The 23,961-nt window shown below is 47.2% G+C and overlaps 1 protein-coding gene across 2 annotated transcripts in view; it reads right to left on the bottom strand.

Moving 5' to 3' along the window:
• Positions 1-15,136: 15,136 nt before the first annotated feature.
• LOC140393033 (interferon-induced protein with tetratricopeptide repeats 5-like) overlaps positions 15,137-23,961 on the bottom strand; it is a 50,646-nt gene continuing 41,821 nt past the window's right edge. Inside the window, exon 2 of one of the 2 annotated variants that reach the window (XM_072478977.1) lies at positions 15,137-18,194. In XM_072478977.1, coding sequence (XP_072335078.1) covers positions 16,721-18,194 — 1,474 coding nt within the window. In that variant the 3' untranslated portion in view covers positions 15,137-16,720. The remainder of the gene's footprint in view (positions 18,195-23,961) is intronic. The other variant, XR_011935469.1, reaches the window with a different exon arrangement.

A 23,961-nucleotide genomic window follows, 5' to 3' on the forward strand; every position in this document is an offset into this window, starting at 1 on the left:
GATAACGGAGAATTTCGCCCCTTGTTTTTCCATAATTGGCCAAAATCGTGTACTACCCCAAAGCGGATCGGGAATCAGTAGAAATATTGACTGTTTTATTTTTAGCTAGAATACATGCTTTAGTAAGGGCAAACTATTCGGCCGCTTGAGCAGACGTTCCCGAAGTCAGAGCAAAAGCTTCCACTATCTTGAATGGAGTTACTATTGCATAGCCGGCCAGGAGGGTTATATCATTTGGTCGGTTTGCTGACCCATTGGTGAGAAAGATGATGTCTGGATTTTCTCGTGGGTGAATCAGGTCGAGGGGTTGTGATGGCTTCAACCAATTGTAAACAGTCATGATCATACATATGTTCTGCTTCCGAGGGCGCGGGCAAGAGTGTTGCAGGGTTGACAGCTGGCGCTCACTTGTAGGTAAAGTTAGTTTCAGAGAGGATTACTCCGTACCCAGTGTGTTGAGCCGCAGTAAAATGCTACGTTGCGGATGAATTAAGCAGCAGCAAAACTGATAGCCTCCTTTTTCTACTATGGCCGCTATGGCTGCTACTGCTCTTAAGCAATTTGGCATACCGTTTACCACACCGGGTAATCGGCAAGGGGTCTTTTCCCTCCTCAATGCTCTTGCACCAGGACCCCTGTTGCAAATCTCCCTGCTTCATTCACATAAAGAGTAAAGGGCTTGCTGAAATTCGGAGGTCCCAAAGCAGGGGCGCTAATCATGGCTTGTTTCAAATTATGAAATGCTTGCTCCCTCTCTGGGATCCAGGTAACAACTGAAGGGGCACCCTGTCGGGTAGCCTTGTGCAGTACTGTGTCCATCTCTCTATAGTCCGGGATCCACTGCCTGCAATAGCCCACTGAACTGTCTCCTGACAGAATTGCAGCTTGTCAATTGAGACCCTATGCCCTCTTTCTGCCATGTGTGATAATAACAAAAGGGTATTCTGTTGACAAACTAGCCCTTTCTCTGAGGCTATCAATAAATCGTCATCATATTGAGGGAATGTTGAGCCTGCAGTCAACTGGCACTTGTCCAAGTCTCTTTTAATACTGTTAATTCCGATATGAAAAGGCAAATAGATATTGACTTTCTGGGTGCAATGGAATGGAGAAAAAGGCTGAGAAAGAATCCGTTATTGGTGGTATAGAAGACAAAATGACATTTGTGTCCAGCACCAATGGAGCAATAATGATAACAATGTTATTGATGGCTCTGAGATCTTGTGCAAAAACCACTCGTTGGGTCTTCCTACCTTTGGAATGGGGAGTATAGGGGTGTTACAGGGGCTTTGTGTTCTCTTCAGCACCCCTTGCTGTAATAGTGCATTGATCACTCCCTCTATCCCTTTTTCTGTTTCCGATGCCAACCTGTATAGTTTTAAGTAGGGCAGGGCAACGTTCTTCTGTAACTGCACCCTCTGCGCTGGGACAGAATGTACTTTTCCAACATGATTTTTATGTTGAGCCCATAGATGTGGCAGTACCTGGGCCAGGATTGAAGGGAGTAAATGATGACTCTCTCGGGGAGGTTGTTGTCTTTCAAATGTAGCGGGCCATTGCTCCTCTTTCCAGGTCACTTTGCCCTACTGTTTGCCATAAAATTCTATCAGGCAATTCCGTCCGTCCATTTCAATATAAATCCCATGTATTGCATTTCTTCTTTGGCTCTTTGATCACTTCTCCTATTTGCTTTGCCTTAGCGGGATGTCTTACGGCCATGTTAAATAGGGTTCTGAAGTTAAACCCATCCTAAAAAGTTCCCGCTGACTATAGGTCAACTGTACTAACATTCCTAATCCCACAACACCAAAAAATAAAAAGGAGTGACATGCAATGATGTCTGCTGTCCGAAGTGACTTTGCGTTTATAAATTGTATGCATGCTCACACTCACGAGCATACCAAGCCGTGCAATGTGTCACTATATTCTCTCATCTGGACTCGATCAGGTGTTTTAATAGCTGTGCCCAAGGATCATTAATCTTTTGTAAGACTTCCTGCTGTTTAAACATTTTTTTTTTTAACAGTGGTACTGTAAGGGTTAACGTTCAGCTGCCAGCATAGAACACAGACACAGAGCGATCGGGTGTAGGCTCAGAAGTTATTAAATTTTGCAGCTGACGAGCTCATATTTGAGGTAGTTCTATAAACATTCCATTATCAACGCGATGTACTACCGCTCCTATTTTGCAGAATGTCTGCCTGTCTAATAGGGTCAGGTGTCGCGAGTTGCGGTACATCCTTCCTGGGGGTTAAATGCTTCTTGGCCCCTTGCATGATAGCCTCTTTCCCTCTATTTGCTAACCAGTGTTCGAGGGACTAATTTCCTTCATTCAAATGATTATCATTATTGGGAACCCATCCCCCATTTTTGCCGGGTGGGACTGCAATCCCAAAGCTTCAAAGCTGACAAAGATGCACCATATGAGTATTTTGGAAGTAGCAAAACATCCCCTGGGAGGGGGCTATAAATAGCACACATTTAAGTCAAATACCAATGATTGATTTTATAGGCATTAGCTATTCTTAGAGACGTATATTTTTTCTTTGTCAATTCAGAAAAGATCAACTGTCTGCTGAAATGGTTAATGTTTGCTGCAGAATCTAAGGGGCGGAGGACTTGGCATGATGCCGTTTACGTCTTTTCACGTAATCTAAAAACGTATTGATATTCAATTACTTTTAATCGTACAGGCACTTTCTTTCTTTGAAACTGATCGTAGTTTCCAATGTTTCCGTTCATCAGAGAAATCTCAACACAAATCACTTAACTTATAATCTCTGACTCACAAAGACAGACGATAAAAAATACAACCCACTTCATGCTTTGACTAAAATTAATTGGTGAAACAAAACACACAGATTGTCACAGCTTACAAATGTCACAGTTAACCGTTAGCCTTATCTCACGGCTGCAGAAAATCTGAATTCCCTTTCTCTAGAGGAACTCACCTGTTACGCTTTTATCTTAATCTTCTATTTACTTTTACTCCCCTGTTTTTTTTTCGAGAGGGGGGTCAGCTTCATTAGATTCCTATGCGGGACATAGAGGTTTTCCTACCTCATTCCGTTGCTTTACGATTGTTTCTTTTCATTTTCTGACTCATTTTGACTCCCTTATCTGTCCTTTTTAAGGAGTTCACCTTCTTTCTTGCTCCAGATATCTTTACCAAGGCTTCGGGATGACCTGTGAGGGGACGACCTGTGAGGGGGCGTCGAGTTTATTGCTCATTGTTCCTTCTGAAAAATACTTTAGAACATATATATAACAATAACAAAGACCACGGAAATCATTTACAAATACTACAGGGAGTGCACACCGGTGTTTATCCTTTCACGAAACTCAGTTTTTTGAAAATTTTCGTCTCTAAGGCACCTTTTTCTTCCCATGCAGCTATCATTAATTTATTAATTAAGATAACTCTCCTAGCATGAGTCACTGGCCAGTAATTAAGGCTGCCGAGCCGCAGACCCCCCTTTCAGCTGGGGTCGGGCTATGGCTCTCTCCCTTTCAGCTGAGAGTGTCCTGTTTAGAGATTTGTTTCAGGGTTCACTTCCCATTAAATTAGGGAAACTGCAACGACTACGCCAATTTGTTGTGGAAATCATAACAAAGAAAAATTCCTCGAAGTTCAATTTAAGGAAATTTATTGACACAAATATATTTGTGGAGAGTGTGTCCCAGCTGCAAAAGCTAGTGCACTGCACTCTGAGTTATGCAGTCAAAAACCATTATATTTATCGTGTGAAATAAACAACTTTGAAGAGATAAAGCTTGGGAACATATGCAGAGGAAATATGAATGTTGCGACACAAACTCTCTTACTCGAGAAGGACTTGGTTTTCCTTCTGGAGAACTAGGGTATTGGTGAAATGGAGAGGCAGAGATTTAGTCCAATTCCATTGTAGAAAGTACAATTAGAGTGTGATTTGGGGTCAAGTCCAATAGTTGTTGGAGTGCTTTTTAAAAAAACTTCATTTTTTCCAATTAAGGGGCAACTTAGCGTGGCCAATCCACCTACCCTGCACATCTTTGGGTTGTGGGGGCGAAACCCACGCAAACACTGGGAAAATGTGCAAACTCCACACGGACAGTGACCCAGAGCCGGGATCGCGCCTGGGACCTCAGTGCCGTGAGGCAGCGGTGCTGACCACTAGGCCACCGTGCTGCCCGTTGTTGGAGTGTTTAAGCAATTCCCAGTGGAAGAAGTAGATTTGCATTTGGTTAACGATTTAGCGGGAGTGAAGGTGGTAGCTTCATCAATGATTACAGAGAGTCCGAGGGCAGTACAGCAGATAACACCTGAGATGCCAATGGCTGGGCATGTGGGAGTTAGGAAAACCCATTTGGCAGGAAATGACTCAATGGATGAAATGTTGACAGACGTTGATCACATATCAAGTGGCAAATCAGATTCTGAGAACTCTAAGACCGAAGGTGACCATAAGAAACAGGAGTCTGAATTTAATAATAATGACAGTGATGAAGAGTGAGACAGGAGTTTGAAATTCAATATTGGTTCTGATTATGTAATAATGATAAACAGCTGGTACTGAATCAACCTGTCGCTAACTGATTTTGAACAAATTGAAAATAATTCTTCCAAAGCTAGTAAAGAAGACAGGAATTTGGAAGAAAGTGAATTGGACTTTTCTAAAACTAATGTGTTACAGCCCCTTGCACTAAACCCATTGCTATCCACTTGAGATGCAAACATTTCCCAGAGCATTCCTGTTTTGGAGGGCAGTATACAGAATAGCATGGCATCAGTTAATCAGGATGAGAGCAGTAAGGACTGTGAAGTGACACCAAGGGAACGGTTGGTTAACTCACATTTGGATTTGATTTGGATTTGATTTATTGTCACGTGTATCGAGGTACAGTGAAAAGTATTGTTCAGACAGATCGTTCCATACATGTACAAACATAGGACAGTGAATGAAGCATACGGAGTGTAGTACTGCTCAGTAGAGAAGATGTGTGAAGAGATCAGTTCAGTCCATAAGAGGATTATTCAGGAGCCTGGTAACAGTAGGGATAAAGCTGTTTTTGAATCTGTCTGTGCGTGTTCTCAGACTTTTGCATCTCCTACCCAAAGGAGGAAGTTGGAAGAGAGAATAACCCAGGTGGGAGGGGTCTTTGATTACGCTGCCTGCTTCCCCAAGGCAGCAGGAGGTAGCTTGCCCGGGTTGAAGTGGGTCAGCAATTCCTCTGACAGAGACGCTGCTTCACCTCGTGAAACGCCTTCTGGTGCAGGGGCTCCAGTTCCTACTCTGTCCCTTCAGTAATTGGTGGAACAGACTTAGCAGTGTGGCCACCCTGGGTATGAACTTCCCATAATAGTTCACCAGGCCGAGGAAACAGCTGAGCACCATTTGGTCATGAGGGATGGGAGCCTGGCGAATCGCCCGCCTTTTTCTCCTCTGCTCTGCACCCGGGAGCCGAGATATGTGACCTCTGGCGCATGGAAATCACACTTCTGCCTCTGTCCTCAAGCAATTGGACTGCCTCGTCCAATTGCTCGAGGACCTTGGTTAGGTTTTAGAACATAGGACATAGAACGATACAGCGCAGTACAGGCCCTTCGGCCCACGATGTTGCACCGACATGGGAAGTCAAAAAACAAAAGCCATCTAACCTACACTATGCCATTATCATCCATATGCTTATCCAATAAACTTTTAAATGCCCTCAATGTTGGCGAGTTCACTACTGTTGCAGATAGGGCATTCCACGCCCTCACCACTCTTTGCGTAAAGAACCTACCTCTGACCTCTGTCCTATATCTATTACCCCTCAGTTTAAGGCTATGTCCCCTCATGCTAGCCATTTCCATCCGCGGGAGAAGGCTCTCACTGTCCAACCTATCTAACCCCCTGATCATTTTGTATGCCTCTATTAAGTCTCCTCTTAATCTCTTCTCTCTAACGAAAACAACCTCAAGTTCATCAGCCTTTCCTCATAAGGTTGCGGGACCTTTTCTAGGTGTTCCTGATGCAAAATCCGGGTGATGAGAACATCATCCAGGTGGACGATCACCTTTGGTAACCCTCCCAAGATGTTCTCCATAATCCTCTGAAATATCGCACAATCCCCGATGGGTATTGATTGTCGCATATTTCGAGGAACTAGGCCCGAGCATCAGCTGCACGCACGCGTGGTTCACGTCCAGCTTAGTGGATGTTTTTCCTCTGCTGAGCAGGACGTAGAGATCCTCGGTCCGAGGGACCGGGTAACAGTCAAGGTGGGGTACCTGGTTCAAGGTCATTTATTGTCCCCACAAAGCCTCACCGACCCGCCCGGCTTCAACACGGGGACTGCAGGCACAGCCCAATCGACACAGTGGGCAGGGTGAATAATCCCCAGCTGCTCCAAATGGCCCATTCCCGGTCTACCTTTGCCCAAAATGCTTACGGCACAGGGCGGGCGCAGAAGTATCGGTGGTGGGCATTCTCTTCCACATTGATCGTGGTCATAGCTCCTTTAATGGTTCCGAGGCCTTTGGTGAAAATCGAAGGGAACTCGGACAGCACTCCATCCGGTCCACAGGGGTACATCTGGCACAGGTGTTGCCAATCCAAATGTAGGTGACGCAGTCAATTGTTCCCCAATAGGCTGGGCCCATTATCGTGGACTACCACCAATATTAAGCACGCAGACTGGTCTCCATATGCCAAGGGCACATGGGCTGTATAGTAAGGGTTCCACGGTATAAGTGACCAGTCGGGTTCCCATGTCGCGAAGCCCGAGTGGCTGAAGGCCTGTCCGGATGGTGGTAAACATGAGTAGACTGATGACCAAAACTGCCGCTTCCTTGTCCTGTTCCATCTCGGTGGGGTGTCCGTTTTGGAAGCAGTGTCACCCGGATAGGTGTCGTTTTAGGGCCAGTCACACAGAGCAGTGGTAGGGTTGGTTCCTCAGCTTCCAAGGTCTCCAGGAAATGCATGCGGCCTCTTAGGGGGAAATAGCGACTTGTCCGTTATTGGGGAATGGTGCCCTCATGTGATTGCCCGGAGCCTTATTCCTGGCCTTGGTTTCCCGCTCAATACTGCCGGCTGCCGTCCGGGAACGCTGAGTCTGGTGAAGCCCCGTGGTCGCTCCGGGTTGAGTCGTGGTGACGGTTGCGGGACCTGTGATGACTTCGACCTTGGAAGTACCTGGCACCTCGCTTCCGGTAGATGTCGGCCGATGGTCTTGGCGATGCCCAATGTTCAGGACCGCCATGCCCTGGGGTTCTTGGAGGCCATAGTCGGGGGTTTCCTGGGTGAGCGCCATGTTGACAGCCCTGTCAAGCATCAGGAGGTTCTCCATTAACAGCTTCCACTGCGTCTCCCAGTCCCTAAGTCCGCAAACGAAACAGTCCCGCAGCGATTCAACCAGAGAGCTCTGAAACCGCAGTGGGTGGCTAGTCCCCATAAGCGCACCAAGTATTTCCCGGTGGACTTTGCCGCCGTCTACAAAGCGGTATGGAAATGGTACAGTTGGACCATAATGGGGTGCTGTGGATTTAGGTAACGGCCCATCCGGTAGATCAGCATGGCGAACGGAACTCCATCCAGCCTGCCCGGGTAAGTCAAGTTACTGATTAATGTGTAAGTTAGTCTGCCAACAGCGGGCAGTAAGATGACAGTCTGTCGCTTGTTACTGGTGATCGCGTCTGTGCGGAAAAAATGTTGAAACCTTTCGATGTACTGGGCCCAATCATCTGAGTCGCCATCAAAAGACTCGAGTTTACCTGTGTATGTTGTGCCTGCCGGGTGGAGAGCGGCATCCTGTGGTTAGAGTTCGCTTATGGTAGCTCCACTTGATCCACGTCACCAGTGTTTTAGACAGCGGCAAATAATCCACGGTCGGTCTGGCTGACAGGGTACAACTCATCTTATTCCACACTAGTCACAATAATCACTCCTCCCAGCTCCCCGCAGGGTCTCCTTCTCCGAACTGCTTCCAGGTCAGGGTTTAAATTCTGTGGGGAGCTCCACCAATTGAGAGGAAGCTCTGTCCCCCAGTCACCTTAGGAGCTCATACTCTGAAGTTCAGGAGGGGAACCATTCTCTCAGCTCCTGCTGCTTCTGGCTGAAACCCTGCTTCCGACCTGGTGTGTTATTCTGTATGCTGGCCGCCTTTTTCAGACTTTGAAACCTGGACTACGGCAAGGGGAAAAGGTGCTACGCCTGGTTGGATGGAGGGCAAGAGGAGCCTGTTCCTGCTGCCAGTTGCTTACAGGGGAGTGAGAAAAGAGAGATTGCAGCTGCTACGCCTGGGACTCATACTTGTTACTGGCTGCTCTCATGCTTATCGGCTGGGAGTGGAGCACAGGTTTTGGTTTGCCCTCTGCTGGGCTAAAAGTGGAGGAGAACGGATGCACTTTTTGCAGTTTTGGACTGGATGAAACATAGAAACATGGAAAATAGGTGCAGGAGTAGGCCATTCGGCCCTTCGAGCCTGCACCACCATTCAATATGACCATGGCTGATCATTCAAATTCAGTATCCCACTCCCGCTTTCTCTCCATACCCCTTGATCCCGCTAGCCACAAGGGCCACATCCCACTCCCGCTTGAATATATCCAACGAACTGGCCCCAACAACTTTCTGTGGTAGAGAATTCCACAAGATCACAACTCTCCAAGTGACGTTCTTCCTCATCTCAGTCCTGAATGGCTTACCCCTTATTCTTAGGCTGTGACCCCAAGTTCAGGGCATCGCCAACATAGGGAACATTCTTCTTGCATCTAGCCTGTCCAGTCACATCAGGATTTTATACGTTTCTATGAGAGCCCCCTCTCATTCTCCTGAACTCCAGTGAGTACAAGACCAGTCGATTCACTCTTTCTTCATATGTCAATCCTGTCATCTGGGGAACTAGTCTAGTGAACCTTTGCTGGACACCTACGATAGCAAGAATGTCCATCCTCAAACTAGGAGACCAAAACTGCACACAATACTCAAGGTGTGGCCTCACCAAGGCACTGTATGACTTCAGAAAGACATCCCTACCCTACTCACACACTCAAACCCACTCGCTATGAAGGCCAGCGTGCTATTAACTTTCCTCACTGCCAGCTGTGCCTGCTTGCCACCCTTTAGCGACCATGACCGAGTTCCATCATGACACCCAGGTCTCGTTGCGCTTCCCCTTTACCTAAACTGCCACCATTCAGATAATAATCTGCCCTCCTGTTTTTGCCACCAAAGTGGAAAACCTCACACTTACCCATATTATGTTGCATTTGCCAAGTATTTGCCCACTCAGCCAGCCTTCCAAGTCACCCTGCAGCCTCTTTGCATCCTCCTCACAGCACACACTGCCACCCAACTTAGAGTCATCTGCAAATTTGGGGATTTTGCATGCAATTCCTTCGTCCAAATCATTATTGTACATTGTGAATAGCTGGGGTCCGAGCACTGAACCCTGCGGCACCCCACTCGTCACTGCCTGCTGTGCAAACCTAACTTGACCGTCTGAAGCATCTTTGGATGCACGACATAAAGTCTTAAAGGGTCTCATTCTAAATTGCTTTCTATTACCTTATTAATTCAGTTAGCAGACAGATGGCCCCTTGTAAATTGATTACATTGTCTTGAGTTTAATCGATCCCTTGACAAGATCAATTCAATTTGTATGGTGACACACACACACCATTGTTCAATAATAGTACCATCGGAGCCAGTGTCATCAGTCGATTACCGTGGCTTTTGTATTGCTTTGTATATTCAACTCTGTAGAATTACTGCTGTAGACATTGACGTCATCTGATCACCCCCCCCGCCCTTTGTATCGGAATTGTCCCTTTTGTCTCTGTGTAAGCCAACTGAAAGGTTCAGCAATTACCAATGTGTCATCTGTGTGTGTGTGTGGGGGGGGGGGGAGGAGAGTTTCCTTTGTGTATAAGGATCTCTACGTCCCTTATGTTCCTCAGAGTGTGTTTGTTGCGACCCTTGATTCTCGCGGCCTCTCTCCTTGTGCAAGTAAAATCATTTCACTTTAACTGTGTTGTTATTTGTTACATTTCTTTCAGTCTAAAAGTTTTATTCGGATGTTAAAGATTTCAACAGTAATTTGGAGGTTCCACCGAGATCGCTTCTTCTGACCCGAGTAGGAGCGGATAAAGCTAAGTGCTTGATGGACGGCTGAGGGGGAAAACCTAAGTGGCCACAAGTACAATTTTATACTTTGGGATTTTCACAGTGGTTGCCTAGGTCAAGCATATTCTGCACCCGCTGGCCCAGATACTGCAAACAGTAAGACTCTACTCCAGGACCTGGTTACCTTTTTTGAAACATTTTCTCTTGCAAATTAAAAACAAGAGTGCAGGGTTTTTGAAAACACCTGGGTTTTTGAAAAGGTCCTGAAAGTAACTCCACAGTAAAAGGGTAAAAGGCTTTGTCGCGGACAGCCTACACGTCGCGGACGCGAACAAGAGAAAAAGTTAAAGAGCTAAAAGGCTTTGTCGCGGACAACCTACATATCGCGGACGTGAAAGAGAGAAAAAGTGAAAAGGTAGAAAAGGCTCTGCTGCGGGCAACCTTGCGTATTGCAACACATGTTGGGAACACATTCAAAGTTGGCAGTATTTGTACTGAGGGTTGTCGGGGACACCCAAGAAGGTTTCGGCCATAAGTTTAAATAAGTTAAAAGTGTATATGTAAGGACGTCATCCATAGTGGCGACCAACATAGATCGAGAATTGATCGTATGATTAGTTAAAGCATAAGTATTTGTAAGTTGTATGTATGTTTAAGAACTGTTGTAACTCCTGTAAGCTGAAGCAGCCTGGACTAAGGGATAGTGATACTAGATTTTAAACTACCTATCACCCCAGGTTGAAAGAATGGGAACAAGAGCAAGTAAAGCACCACCAAAGGGCACACCAGCCTGTTTCATGCTCCAGAATTGTGGCCAGTCATCTGTCGGCCATTTGAAAAATTGGGTAAAATGGATAAAAGGGGGGAATAGGCCGCTGACGGGTCATTTCACTTGGAAAGAATTTCATCCCGAGAAGAATACCTGATGAGTAGGGACCTAGGGCGAAAAGGATACAAAAGATAAATTGGTCAGCATTTGGGGATTGGAAAAGAGAGGCAGAAAGACGCAGAGAAAAGAGAGTAGAAGCCATAAGGCAACTCCGAATAAGGACAAAAAGGGACACAAATTTCCAGGACAGATAGCTCAGCCCCGAGCCACTGTGCCGCAATGGTCAAGTAGCGATGAGCAAGAAATGCAGTATATGTGGTCAGAAGTCCCACCACCATACATGCCTCCCCCGCCGCCACTGCCCCAACTCCCTGCAGTTGAGAAAAGCCTCCCAGTGTTACCGCTGCCACCCCCTCCCCCCTCAGACATTGCTAGCTGACTAACAAGCGCGCCAAACAGAGCAGAAGGCAGACAGGAACCATTACCATCCAGCATCACAAGGTCAGGTACGCAATATGGACTGCAAATGCCTTTACGATATTTTCCCGGTGGCCCAGACAGCCAACCAATGCCCGCGCATAAACCATGGACTAATGCAGAGTTGAGGCTCATGGTTGAGGAAATGGGAAACCCTGAGACCACCGTTCTCTGCCATGAACCCAGCATTTTAGATGGAGAAATACTTATTAGGCTTGGCTAAAAGGCCGGTTCAAAGATTTTGAAATCAAATTCCAAGGTTTTAAAGCCCATCGAGAGAGCCCAAATGCAGGACCAACCATGAGGCCATCTGTTAACTTTTGGACAGATTGCTATAAGGCCCTCCGCGGATCCATCCCCCAAAAGACAAATTGGTCTAAGATAATAGAGGCTACACAGAAAAAGGACAAAAACGTCCAGGATTATGCCCAAAGGGTAGAGGGACTCATGGAACAATACTCTGGGCTAACTAAACCCACATCAGAAGGGCCCAAGATTAGTGCCATCGTCAACGGTCTGTGACCTGATTTAGGATCTGCCCTTAAATTAATCTGCCTGGGCTGGAGGCAAGAATCCATAACTAAAGAAGTTTCCATGCTCCAAGACTTAGGAGAAAGGAGTAGGGAGTTTAAGAACAAAAATACAGTCCTGTTTGAACAAACTACTGGACTTTTGGAAAAGGAAGTGGGAGAATATGCCCAGTTTCCCAAAATCCACACCACCAACCACAAAGGGGTCGAGGGAGATTTAAACAAAGGGGGCCTAGGAGAGAATTTGGAGGTTACAGGGAACCACGTGGGACACAGACAGACAAAGAGGGCTGCCATACCTGTGGCCAACTAGGTCACTGGGCCAGTAAATGCCCACAGACAAGCCACGAGGGTTGTCACAACTGCGGACAACTAGGCCATTGGGCTAAGGACTGTCCCCAACTAAAACCCCATTATCAACAGAATTAGAACCAGCATAATGGAAGAGGCCATGGGAGGGGTGGACACATATCAGGCTGCCCGCAGGCCAACTATTCAGTCCAGGATCCCTGGGGCAGGGAGGGTCACCAGGATTGAGCACTCAATTAGACCCAGTGGCGAGAGGCCTGCCGGGCTGCTTGCCAGCCCTACCCGCTGCATATTATGCCCGGTTTTCTCTCTCTATAATACCCGGTTTTCTCTCTCTCTCCTTTTTTAAAAAGTGGGGTTGGATTAGCTACCCTCCAATCCATTGGAACTCTTCCAGTGTCTGTAGAATGCTGGAAAATTATCACCAATGCAAACACTATTTCTAGGGCCACTTCCTTCAGTACTCTGGGATGCAGAGCACAAGGCCCTGGGGAATTATCGGGTTTTAATCCCATCAATTTCCCCAATGTAATTTCCTGACTAATAACGATGGTGCCCGGAGACCAGATGCCAGAACTGTGAGAGCAGCAGGGTGGCGACCCAATTGACTATGTATATTGCTTGTACTGATGTTGGTTATGTTTTATTGTTGGGGGATTATATGGAAATTATTATATTTTTGTTGTGTTTTGGGTTATTTTGTGCTTAGCAGCTTGATGCTCGCCAGTTGTGGCCCTGTTGCATTGGGGATTGAGGGGGCGCTCCTGGTGCTAGTGAGGGGGAAGGATATTCTCTCTCTCTCCATCTCTCTTCTCAACCGTGCGCTGCCTGTCTTTTTCCAGTGGACTGTGCTGCTTGCAGGCGCCTCTCCACTGACGAGGGGCTGTTACTGGAGCCAGGGGAGGGGGTAGCTTGCGCTGGCTTGTGTGCTGACGGCTTTGCCTTGTACTTAATTGTTTGTTGGGTTTCTTGTGGTTGGTTGCTCTGTATTTTGTCTTTTTTTTGTAAAGGGAGCTCTCTCTCTTCTGCCATGCCCCGTATCGGTTTCTCCTTTTCTGGTTGTCTGTGCTGCTCATTTAGATGCCTTTTCACCAATGTGGAGCTGCCGTTAGGGCAGTGCATCGATGTGTCCGTTTCCAGTGTTGCCTGTATGTTATATGTTATGTTTTAATCTTTATTGTCACAAGTAGGCTTACATTAACACTGCAATGAAGCTACTGTGAACAGCCCCTAGTCGCCACATTAAAGCACCTGTTCGGGTACACAGAGGGAGAATTCAGAATGTCCAAGTTACCCAACAAGCATGTCTTTCGGGACTTGTGGGAGGAAACCGGAGCACCCGGAGGAAACCCACGCAGACAAGGGAGAACCCACGCATACTCCACACAGACATCATCCCCAGTCTGGAATCGAATCTGGGACCCTGGAGCTATGAAGCAACTGTGCTGACCACTGTGCTAAGGTGGGCACATTTCCACCAATGTCGGGCTACCATTGGGGAGGAGTGGGGGCAGAGGTGTGTGACAACATGTATATTGTATCGTCACTGAAGTGTTAACAATTTGATGTGAATGCTTCCAACCACTAGATGGTGATCAAGAGCACACACGTGAATCACGTGATACCTTGATTCTGGGAGTAGGTGATTAGGTGGGATACAGAGTAGTCATGTTTTTAGAAGCTCTGTAGATAGAATAGCAGTCTTAGTATATTTTACAATATTTGTACCTTCGTAAGGTGCTTCAAATCTTGTTTAGTTGTAGTGTTGAAAAATAAGCTTTGTTTGAAAAATAGGTTGATGTTCTTTGTAAGGCACGACACTTCAAAGCCATCGTCATCCACAAAGCAAAGAACATCACAAGGTGGCCGTATGCTGGCCTTGTAGCTGTTGGTTTGTTTTAAGGAACTGTTTTGGGTTGAACTGTGCCCCCTCTTGGGAGGGGACTGGTGTTTTCTCTCTCTCTCTCTCTCTCTCTCTCACTGTGCCCTTTTCTGGTGTTCTGTGCTGCTCATTGGGTGCCTTTCCGCCGATGTGGGGCTACTGTCGGGACTAGGGGCTTGGTGGTGGGTGTGTGCTAGCTTGAGAGCTGGTGGCTTTGTGTTTTTTTTTGTATTGTAAATGCTTTTAGCATATTATTGATTTTCATGACTATTTTTAGCAAGTTGCTGAGTCTTTTGTGTTCTTGAGTTGTCAAAAAACTTAAAATATTTCTCGGAGGAGGATCGAATGCTGTACAAACTCTGTTCGTAAAGGGGGGTCACAACACAAACTTTTTTTCCCCACTAGTTGGTGCATTTTCCAATATTTCGGGTTCTGTTACGAGTGCAATGATTGGATTTTATTCTAATATTTCGACAAAAAAGGAAACAAACTCTCTTCAATTTTATTATAAAGTTTATTTCCCATTTGGGAATTGATGATTATTTTACATTTTGAAGCTTCTGTGCCCAATCAGCAGCAGGGAATCTATTACTGGGAGGAATCAAAAGTTTCAATGAATTTACTTTGTCTTTAAAAATATTGACCAAGAAGCAAATGGAGACCGCACGCCATTCTCATTGGTGGAGAGTCATGACAGTCCTAATTCCAGGTGACAATATCATCAATATTGATGAGTTCTGTTGTGAACACCTGTGTCTGCATTGATAAAGTTTGAATTATTTTCAATCTTATATACTCTTAGCTTTCATCGCATCGCAGTATTTTCCATTTAGCCGAGAAGGCGACAATTTGTAGTTTGTGTCTGAGTTTCTCTGTGTTTACCAGAATGAAATATTATTCGTAAAAATGTACACAAGTGGCCAAAAACCTCAACTTTCAGAAAGTGACTTGCAGATTTTATTCCCAAAGTCTTCTGTACCTCACGAGCAGTTTGTGTTCACACAGGACAATAACCCAAAAATAATTTTAGCCAGTTTCATTTTATTGGTTATTTTAACATTCAAACTCATTCAGTACAATTATAATTGATATCTGTTAAGAAAATCAGTATTAGCAGCCATAAGCTTTATTCTTTTTCACCCACTTTCGCCCATTTTTATATCCTTTAGCCTTCCCCCAGTTACTGCTTCCCCCCTCAGTGAGATGGTACAGCCTGTAGAAAATGGTCTTTCCCGGGTATTGTCCAGGCTGCTCTTTGTTGGCCAATGAGGGACTCCGATGGTTTGATGGAAAGTTGGTGAAGTTGTCAATTTACAGGTAGTGAGACTCCCAGTGACAGAGGCTGAGATCTGAATGAACGCTCTGGATGGGAGTCCGATCGTCTGTCAGCAAATCCTCACAGCAACAGAATCGAGCTGTTGATTTATCTGAAGAGTCTGCAGTGATTGTTGGCCCTTTCTCCGCTGTCACAGATGGAAAGTCTTTCACCCAATGGGGAATGTTTCTGTGAAGAGGCAGCAAGTGAAAGATAGGGTGGCAGAGTGATTTGTTATAACGTCTGTGGCTGGATTTGATTTTGTTATTACACCATCATTATCATAAAAACACCATAAAATACACACTCAAGGTACACTGAAGGTTATTGTAACAGCTGTTATAATGATTTCCCATTTAAAATCATGAAACAGATGAAGCTCCAAACAAAAGATACTTTTCATCTACACTTGGACATCAGTTTACATCTATCTCCCAGTTATTTAGGTTATATTAGAATTTGATGGAAGAGGGCAGCAAGGTGGCGCAGTGGTAGCACTGCTGCCTTACAGCACCGAGGTCCCAGGTTTGATCCCGGCTCTGGGTCACTGTCCGGATGGAGTTTGCACATTCTCCCCGTGTTTGCTTGGGTTTCGCCCCCACTACCCAAAGATGTGCAGGGTAGGTGGATTGGCCACGCTAAATTACCCCTTGGGAAAAAAAATGATTGGGCACACTAAATTTTAAAGAATTGTTTAAAAGAAAAACAATTTGATGGAGGTGATTTTAAATGTACCCATTCGGTAAAATTGGGTTAAACTGCTCACCCAAAGTGGGCGTGGACCTCAGTAACATACAGCGACTGGGTTCTTGTGACATCATTGGGCACCGACTGCGCTGCCAATTCTGTCCTGAACCCAGAGCCAGAATCTGCAGAAATCCCCTCAGCACTCACCCAAACCCCATCTGGAGTTACAATCAGACCCATGTTAAGCTGATTATTGTTTTAAGCAAGTTTGCATAATTTACAAAGAATTATTGTGGCTCTGTCCAATTGGTTCAATTATCGCTAATCACCCAAATCCTTTCTAATTTTGCTCCTTTTCACACTCAGTAAACACTCTAAGGATATAGAAATAAATGCTGTTTGGTTCGTTTGCCAGTATGGTTAATATTTCTGAATGAAGCACAGGGATTTAGAATAATTACAATAAGATTATTGGTTGAAAATTAAACACACACAAAATACTCATTTGAAAGAAGGTGCAATCAGAATATGAATCAAAATGTAGCCAAGTAAACCTGTTATTAGATCAGGGTAATGAATACATTTTTCAAAATGTATTTAGTTTTAGTTGGGAAAGTCATTGTCGGCCTCGATGGAAAGGTGTAATTCAAAAAGAGCACTTAGATATTCTTCATTGCCAGGATCGAACTCCAAGGCCTTTTCAAAGCATTTAATAGCTTCACATACCTCACCATTCAGCTGGTGCATTGACCCAAGTAAAGCATAAGCCCTGCTTTCTTGAGGATTCCTGCGAAGTTGTCTTTCTGCTATCATCTCCAACTTGTCTCGGCATCGTTTATGTTGTATTGAGTTATAATTGACTTTCATTCCTTCCAGAAAATGGGTGATGGCATTTGATTCCGATCCCAAGTGATTTTGTTCAAAGAGCCCAGCCTGTAAACAGATTGCCTGCTTATTTTCTGGACGTATACCCTGCAATGTCAGGAGATGGTTGTAGATCTCCTTCGCTTTGTCATATTCTTCATTTATTGCACAGATTTCTGCAAAATCCAGGTGCACTTTAATAGATGTTAATGGTCGATTCTCTATTGCCTTTTGAAAATGAAACTTGCATTTCTTAATCAAATCATTCCTCAGCTGAAAAGCAGGATTGTGAGGATCTCTGCTGCCTGGATTTGTAATCAGTGGATTCAGTTTGGTTCTGTAACACTGACCTATTTGATGGTGTAAGAAGGTAGAGTGTGGGGTCGCTTCCAATCCTTTGTTCAACAGCTCCACAGCTTTTTCCACATCTCTTTGAAATCTGTAAAACTTTGCTGCGTAACGAAGCACATATGGATCATCAGGGGAGTGATCCAATGCTTGTTTAACTAATTTGAGTGCCTCCTCCTTCTGTTTGGACTGTCGTAGATTTAGAGCCAGCAGCACCTTGGCCACAGAGCGATGAGGATCAAGCTCCAGCACACGTCTCCACTGCTTCACAGATGTACTGTGACTTCTACTCTCTGGGGTACCAGAAAACCCTTCCAGACGAGACAGAACAGTCGCATATCCAACATTCCATTCAATAATATCTGGATCTTCCTCCAGAGCCTTTTTAAAACATTCCTTTGCTTCTTCATAATATTGAGCTGCAGAACTCAGCAGTGACCAACCCTTCTCCCCGTATACTTCAGGTATCATTGCGGTGTACCGAGAGGCTTCAGGAAATTGTTGACAGATCCTCTGCAGTCTGTCGAGGTAGGACTGAACCTCTGTCAGTTGTCCCATGTGATAATATACCCAGGCATAGTTTCCATAGGTGATGATGATTCTTTTATCAAATTCATCTGCATGATTCTCCCTCAGAATTCTTTCAGCTGTGCTTAAGTTTTGAATCGCCTCCTCACAGTTTCCTTGCAGACAGTTTACAAAAGCGAGATGGTTGTAAGACCTGGCTTGATAGTCCACACCAAGATCTATTGAATCTTGTAATCTTTGCTTTATATCGACCAGGTCAATGTTTTCTCTCTGTGGAGCCCACGTGAAGTGACATTGAAGCTGATCGAGCTCCACTTTCAACAAATCCTGTGTGTTACTGCAAGACAAAAAAAAAAATTTACAATCCACCTTGTCTGAAGCTTGAACTTGTCCATGTTTCACATTTGACTCTTGGAATCAATTCAAACCCAGACCTTTATGGTTCACACTAAATTACACAGTGTGGATATTTAGCAATGGTGCAGCATCATATCAATCGATTTATATTCCAGGGCTCTGCTGGTGATTCTCAACATTGAAATTACAAGTGAATCATTGTTAATATTTTTGGTGTCAAGTATCCTGTGTATAGACTCAAAACCCACTCACCTACACAGAGTTGAAGTCTGGTGATTTGCTGAATGAGCCAGCTACTGAGGTTAAAATTTCTGATCAGTGGCTTTGAGATCAACTGAAATAATCGGGCGTGCTTCTCCGTCCCGCCACGCAGATTTCTAGTTCAGCAAGCCGTCGGGATGCTCCGTTTCGTTGGCTGGTCAATGGGGTTTTGCATTGTGGAGCAGCCCCACGCTGTCGGGAAACCTCCGGGCTGCCGGCAAAACGGAGCATCCTGACGGCGGAGAATCCAGCCCACCATTTCAGAGACCAGAGAATCAGCAGAAAATCGTACAGCCAGGAAAACATACAAACTCAACCCAATCACCCGAGGCCAGAATTGAACCCGGGTCCCTGGAGCTGTGATGCAGCAGTGCTAACCACTGTGCCGTGGTGCGGCGTCAGGGCTGCTACCCACTGCACCACAAGACCTCCATTGCTAAATTGATTCCTTTGCAATTTGGAAAAAGGGAGCCTCACACACAGCTCTTTGAGGAAATGCCTGTTTTAGGTGGTCATGACAACACAAAGGCTTTGACAAAGGGTCATCTGGACTCGAAACGTTAGCTCTTTCCTCTCCCTGCAGATGCTGCCAGACCTGCTGAGATTTTCCAGCATTTTCTTTTTGACAACACCAATCATTGCCTCACCTTCCTGTGCTGTATTGAGGGAGTTGCTGAGTTTTTGCTGCGATGTTGAAGCAAGGCTCCAATTGTCCTTTCAGATGGATGACAAGGGTTCCGTGGAAATACTCAATGAAGAAGCTGTGATGTCTCCCCAGTGTCCTGGCCAACATTTACCCCTGAAACCAACTCCACTAAAATAAATCATCTAGTCATTTTCACATTGCTATTTGTGGGAGCTTTCTTTGTGAAAATTGGCTATATTACTTCCGACATAGCACCAGTGACAACACTTCAGAAATACCTCATTGGTTGTAAACTGCTTTGCGATTGTGAAATACTTTGTATAAATACCAATTTTTCTTTAATTATTAACATCCTGAAACATTATCAGACATATACAAGAAGGAACATGGGATTTATCACTATGACACACTTTGTATTTTAAAAACAGTACCTGCTTCACAAATGAATAACAGTAATAACAGCCCAGATATTCCAGTCAGAGGCGCAGTGCCGGCCCACTCGCCATTTTAGGCGGAATCTCCGCACTTTCTGGTGTTGGCTGCTGTTAAAATCCGATAATGAATAGAATTGCGTGCTCAAGTGTCAAGTTTAATTCCAATGAAGACTTGGCCCCATTTTTCATCATGACCTGAAGACATGTCCCTTCATTCCTGACTTTAGTTCATTGTCTGAGGCTGTTTGTAACCAGAAATGCCAACCTCTACAGCTGCACAGCCTCACAACCTGATAATGTTCAACACCTAGACCCTCCAACAATGAGAGGGATGAGCATCATCAAGAATTGAAAGGAGAGTTGGGCGGCACGGTGGCACTGCTGCATCACGGCGCAGAGGTCCCAGGTTCGATCCCGGCTCTGGGTCACTGTTGTGAGCCAGGGTTTAGAGAACCCCAAAGTGTATCATGGAGTTCACCTGACCCACAACTTTTACTAGATTGTGGTATGGGGAGCACACGGCCCACTCTACAGGTGTGGTACAACAGAAATGGAAAAGTATTTTTTAAAGCAAAACAATGTTTATTCTATGAACTCAAGTTAACCTTTTTAAAACATACAGTGAACATCTTAGCAAGCATTAATTCAAACACAACCCCCAAAGAATACAACACTAAGTAATCCTTAAGCTGTCCTTTTAACATCCATAAGACTTTTAAAAAAACTTTTAACAGAAGCACAGCAGGTTAAAGTCACTACTGAGAGCAGTTATTAGTTTTAAATCACCAAAGGGTCGTTTTACATTCTTTAGATTACAGAGAGAGAGACTAATACCCCTTTTGGCTGTGACTGCATCTATCCGGCTCTGAAAAACTAAACTAACGCACACCCTGCAGCAAACAGCCTAAAACGAAAATAAAAAGCAGATGGACAGCCCAGCTCCACCCACTCACTGACATCACTGCAGTAATAAGCATCTATTTCTTAAAGGTACTCTCATGACAGATATTTTGAGACTTCCGGTTGCGGCTATGCGGAGCCCAGCCGCACGTTCGGCAGCTCCCGCTAGAAACGGACTTTTGGGCTCTTTTTAGGGCCCTCAACAGTACTATTTCGATGATTCCCAGTGTGAGAAGGGGACAGCAATATTCTCCCGGCACTGTATAGATTAGACCAGGCGTTGAGCGGTGAAAAAAGTGGAATTGGAGCAGAAAAAGGTGCGAGGGAGGAAGACCAAGATGGCGGCAGGTGGAGAGCAGGCAGCATGGGTGCAGTGGTCACAGGAGCAGCAGGAGTTTCTGCAGCGCTGCTTCGCAGAGCTGAAGGCAGAGCTGCTGGAGCCGATGAAGGCGTCAATTGACAAGCTGCTTGAGACTCAGATGGCCCAAGGGGCGACCACCTGGGAGGTCCGGCAAAAGGTCTCAGATAATAAGGACGAGACCTTGGGCCTGGCGGTGAAGGTGGAGGCGCACCAGGCGCTCCATAAGAAATGGCAGGCGAAGTTTGAGGACATGGAGAACCGGTCGAGAAGAAAGAATCTGCTGATTCTGGGTCTCCCAGAGGGGCTGGAAGGATCGGATGTCGGAACCTACGTGGTCACCATGTTGAACACGCTGATGGGCGCGGGGGCCTCCCAGGGGCCCCTTGAGCTGGAGGGGGCCCATCAAGTGCTGGCGAGGAGGCCCAAGCCCAGCGAGCCGCAGTGGGCATTACTGGTGCGGTTCCACCATTTTGTGAACAGAGAATATGTCTTAAGGTGGGCCAAGAAAGAGCGGAGCAGCACATGGGAGAACTCAGAGGTCCGGAGTTATCAGGGGGATGGTTAGGACTGTTGTGTCGTGTTTTGGGGGGATTGTGCTGTTGGTTGGGCAATATTTCTTCTCTGCCTGTCGGGTGGGTTCGTAGGGGGAGGCAGGTAAAAGCCTGTGGGCGTTGGCGGCTGGAAATGGAGATGGGGAGCTGCGGGGTGGTGGGTGGGTGGGGGGGGGGAGGAGGCCCGAGCTGGGGGAATTGGGACTGGGCCTGGAAAGGGAGCTGCGCCAGAGGAGGCGGGGCCGGGTGGGTGGAAAGCGCGGGCTTTTTCCCGCGCTAAGGGTGAAAGGGGGTGGGGTCGGGGGAGGCGAGAGCCCGTTGACGGACAGGAGAGGGAGGGGGACTCCCCCATTGAGGGGTGGTCGCTGGAGTGACGGGAGTGGCCGGGGTCAGCAGGAGTCGGCTGACTCACGGGAGTGCAATGGGGGGAGCAATGCTGCTAGGGGGAGACCTAGCTGGAGGAGGGGGGGTCGGGTTGCTGCTGGAATGGCCAAAGGGGAGCTGGAGTCTGTAGAGGAGGTCGGGGCGGGGGTCTGCCGCTGGGGGAACGGGAAGTGCGGGGGGCGCGGTCACGTGGCTGGCCGAGAAAGGGTTATGGCTAATCGGCGGGGAGGGGGGCAGCCCCCTGATCCGGCTGATCACCTGGAATGTAAGAGGCCTGAACGGGCCGGTCAAACGGGCCCGTGTGTTCGTGCACCTGAAGGGGCTGAAGGCAGATGTGGTCATGCTCCAGGAAACGCATCGGTGGGTGGCAGATCAGGTAAGGCTAAGAAAGGGGTGGGTAGGGCAGGTGTTCCATTGGGGTTGGCTGCATTAAATCGGGGGGGTGGCGATTTTGGTGGGGAAGGGGGTGTCGTTTGAGGCATTGAGCATCATGGCAGACAATGGAGGTAGGTATGTGATGGTGAGTGGTAAGCTGCAGGGGTTACGGGTGGCCTTGGTAAATGTATACACCCCGAATTGGGACGATGCAGGGTTCAGGCGGCGCATGGTGGGCCGGATCCCGGACTTGGAGACAGGGGCCTTGATAATGGGGGGGGACTTCAACACGGTGCTGGATCCGGCATTGGATCGCTCTCAGTCTAGGGAGGGCAGGAGGCCTGCGGCGGCCAAGGCGCAGAGGGCGTTTATGGACCAGATGGGAGGGGTGGATCCATGGAGGTTTGCGAGGCCGGTGGCCAGGGAATTCTCATTCTTCTCCCATGTTCATAAGCCCTACTCTCGGATTGACTTTTTTGTAATGGGGAGGTGCAGGTAGGGGTGGTCCGGGAGGCGCTGAAGGCAGTGATCAGGGGTGAGTTGATCACCATTGGGGCCCACAGAGAGGGGAAGGAGAGGAGAGAGAGGGAGAGGCCAGTGGGGGAGATGGTAAGGGTGGATAGAAGGTATTCAGAGGCCCCCAAGGAGGGACTACTCAAGGAGCGACGAAACCTCCAGGCCGAGTTCGACCTGTTGACCACCAGGAAGGCGGGGGTGCAGTGGAGGAAGGCGCACGGGGCGGTGTACGAGTATGGAGAGCAGGCTAGCCGGATACTGGCACACCAGCTTCGGAATCGGGAGGCAGCGAGGGAGATCGGGGGAGTTAGGGATGGAGGGGGGAGCAGGTTGCGAAGTGTAGTGGGTATTAATGGGGTTTTCAGGGACTTTTACGAGTGACTGTATCGGGCTGAGACCCCATCGGAGGAGTGAGGGGTGAGTCGCTTCCTGGACCGGCTGAGGTTCCCGAGGGTAGAGGAGGGGCAGGTGGCGAGGCTGGGGGCGCCGGTTGGGTTGGAGGAACTGGTCAAGGGTCTGGGGAGTGTGCAAGCGGGGAAGGCACCGGGGCCAGATGGGTTCCCGGTGGAATTCTATAGGAAGTACGTGGACCTGTTGGGCCCGCTGCTGGTAAGGACTTTCAACGAGGCAAGGGAGGGGGGGCCCTGCCCCCGACGATGTCTTGGGTGCTGATTTCTCTAATTCTGAAGCGGGACAAGGACCCTGTACAGTGCGTGTCGTATAGGCCGATTTCACTCCTCAATGTGAATGCAAAACTGCAAACAAAGGTATTGGCCATTAGGATTGAGGACTGTGTTCCGGGGGTCATACACGACGATCAGACGGGTTTTGTGAAAGGGAGGCAGTTGAATACCAACGTACGTAGGCTCCTGAATGTAATTATGATGCCGGCGGTGGAGGAGGAGGCGGAGATAGTGGCGGCTATGGACGCGGAGAAGGCCTTTGATAGGGTGGAGTGGGGGTACCTGTGGGTGGTGTTGAGGATGTTTGGGTTCGGGGAGGGGTTCATCAGCTGGGTGAGGTTGCTGTACGAGGCCCTGGTGGTGAGTGTGGCCATGAACAGGAGGAGGTTGGAATACTTCCGGCTATACCGAGGGACGAGGCAGGGGTGTCCTCTATCCCCCCCTGCTCTTTGCGCTGGTGATTGAGCCCCTGAGAGGGTTGGTGTGGGGGTGAGGAACACCGGGTATCGTTGTATGCGGACGATCTGCTATTGTATGTGGCGGACCCGGTGGGGTGATTGCCGGAGGTGATGCAGATCCTAAGAGAGTTTGGGGATTTCTCCGGGTATAAGCTGAACATGGGGAAGAGCGAGGTGT

The sequence above is a fragment of the Scyliorhinus torazame genome, chromosome 16, assembly GCF_047496885.1.
Source record: "Scyliorhinus torazame isolate Kashiwa2021f chromosome 16, sScyTor2.1, whole genome shotgun sequence".
In the NCBI taxonomy this organism is placed as follows: domain Eukaryota; kingdom Metazoa; phylum Chordata; class Chondrichthyes; order Carcharhiniformes; family Scyliorhinidae; genus Scyliorhinus; species Scyliorhinus torazame.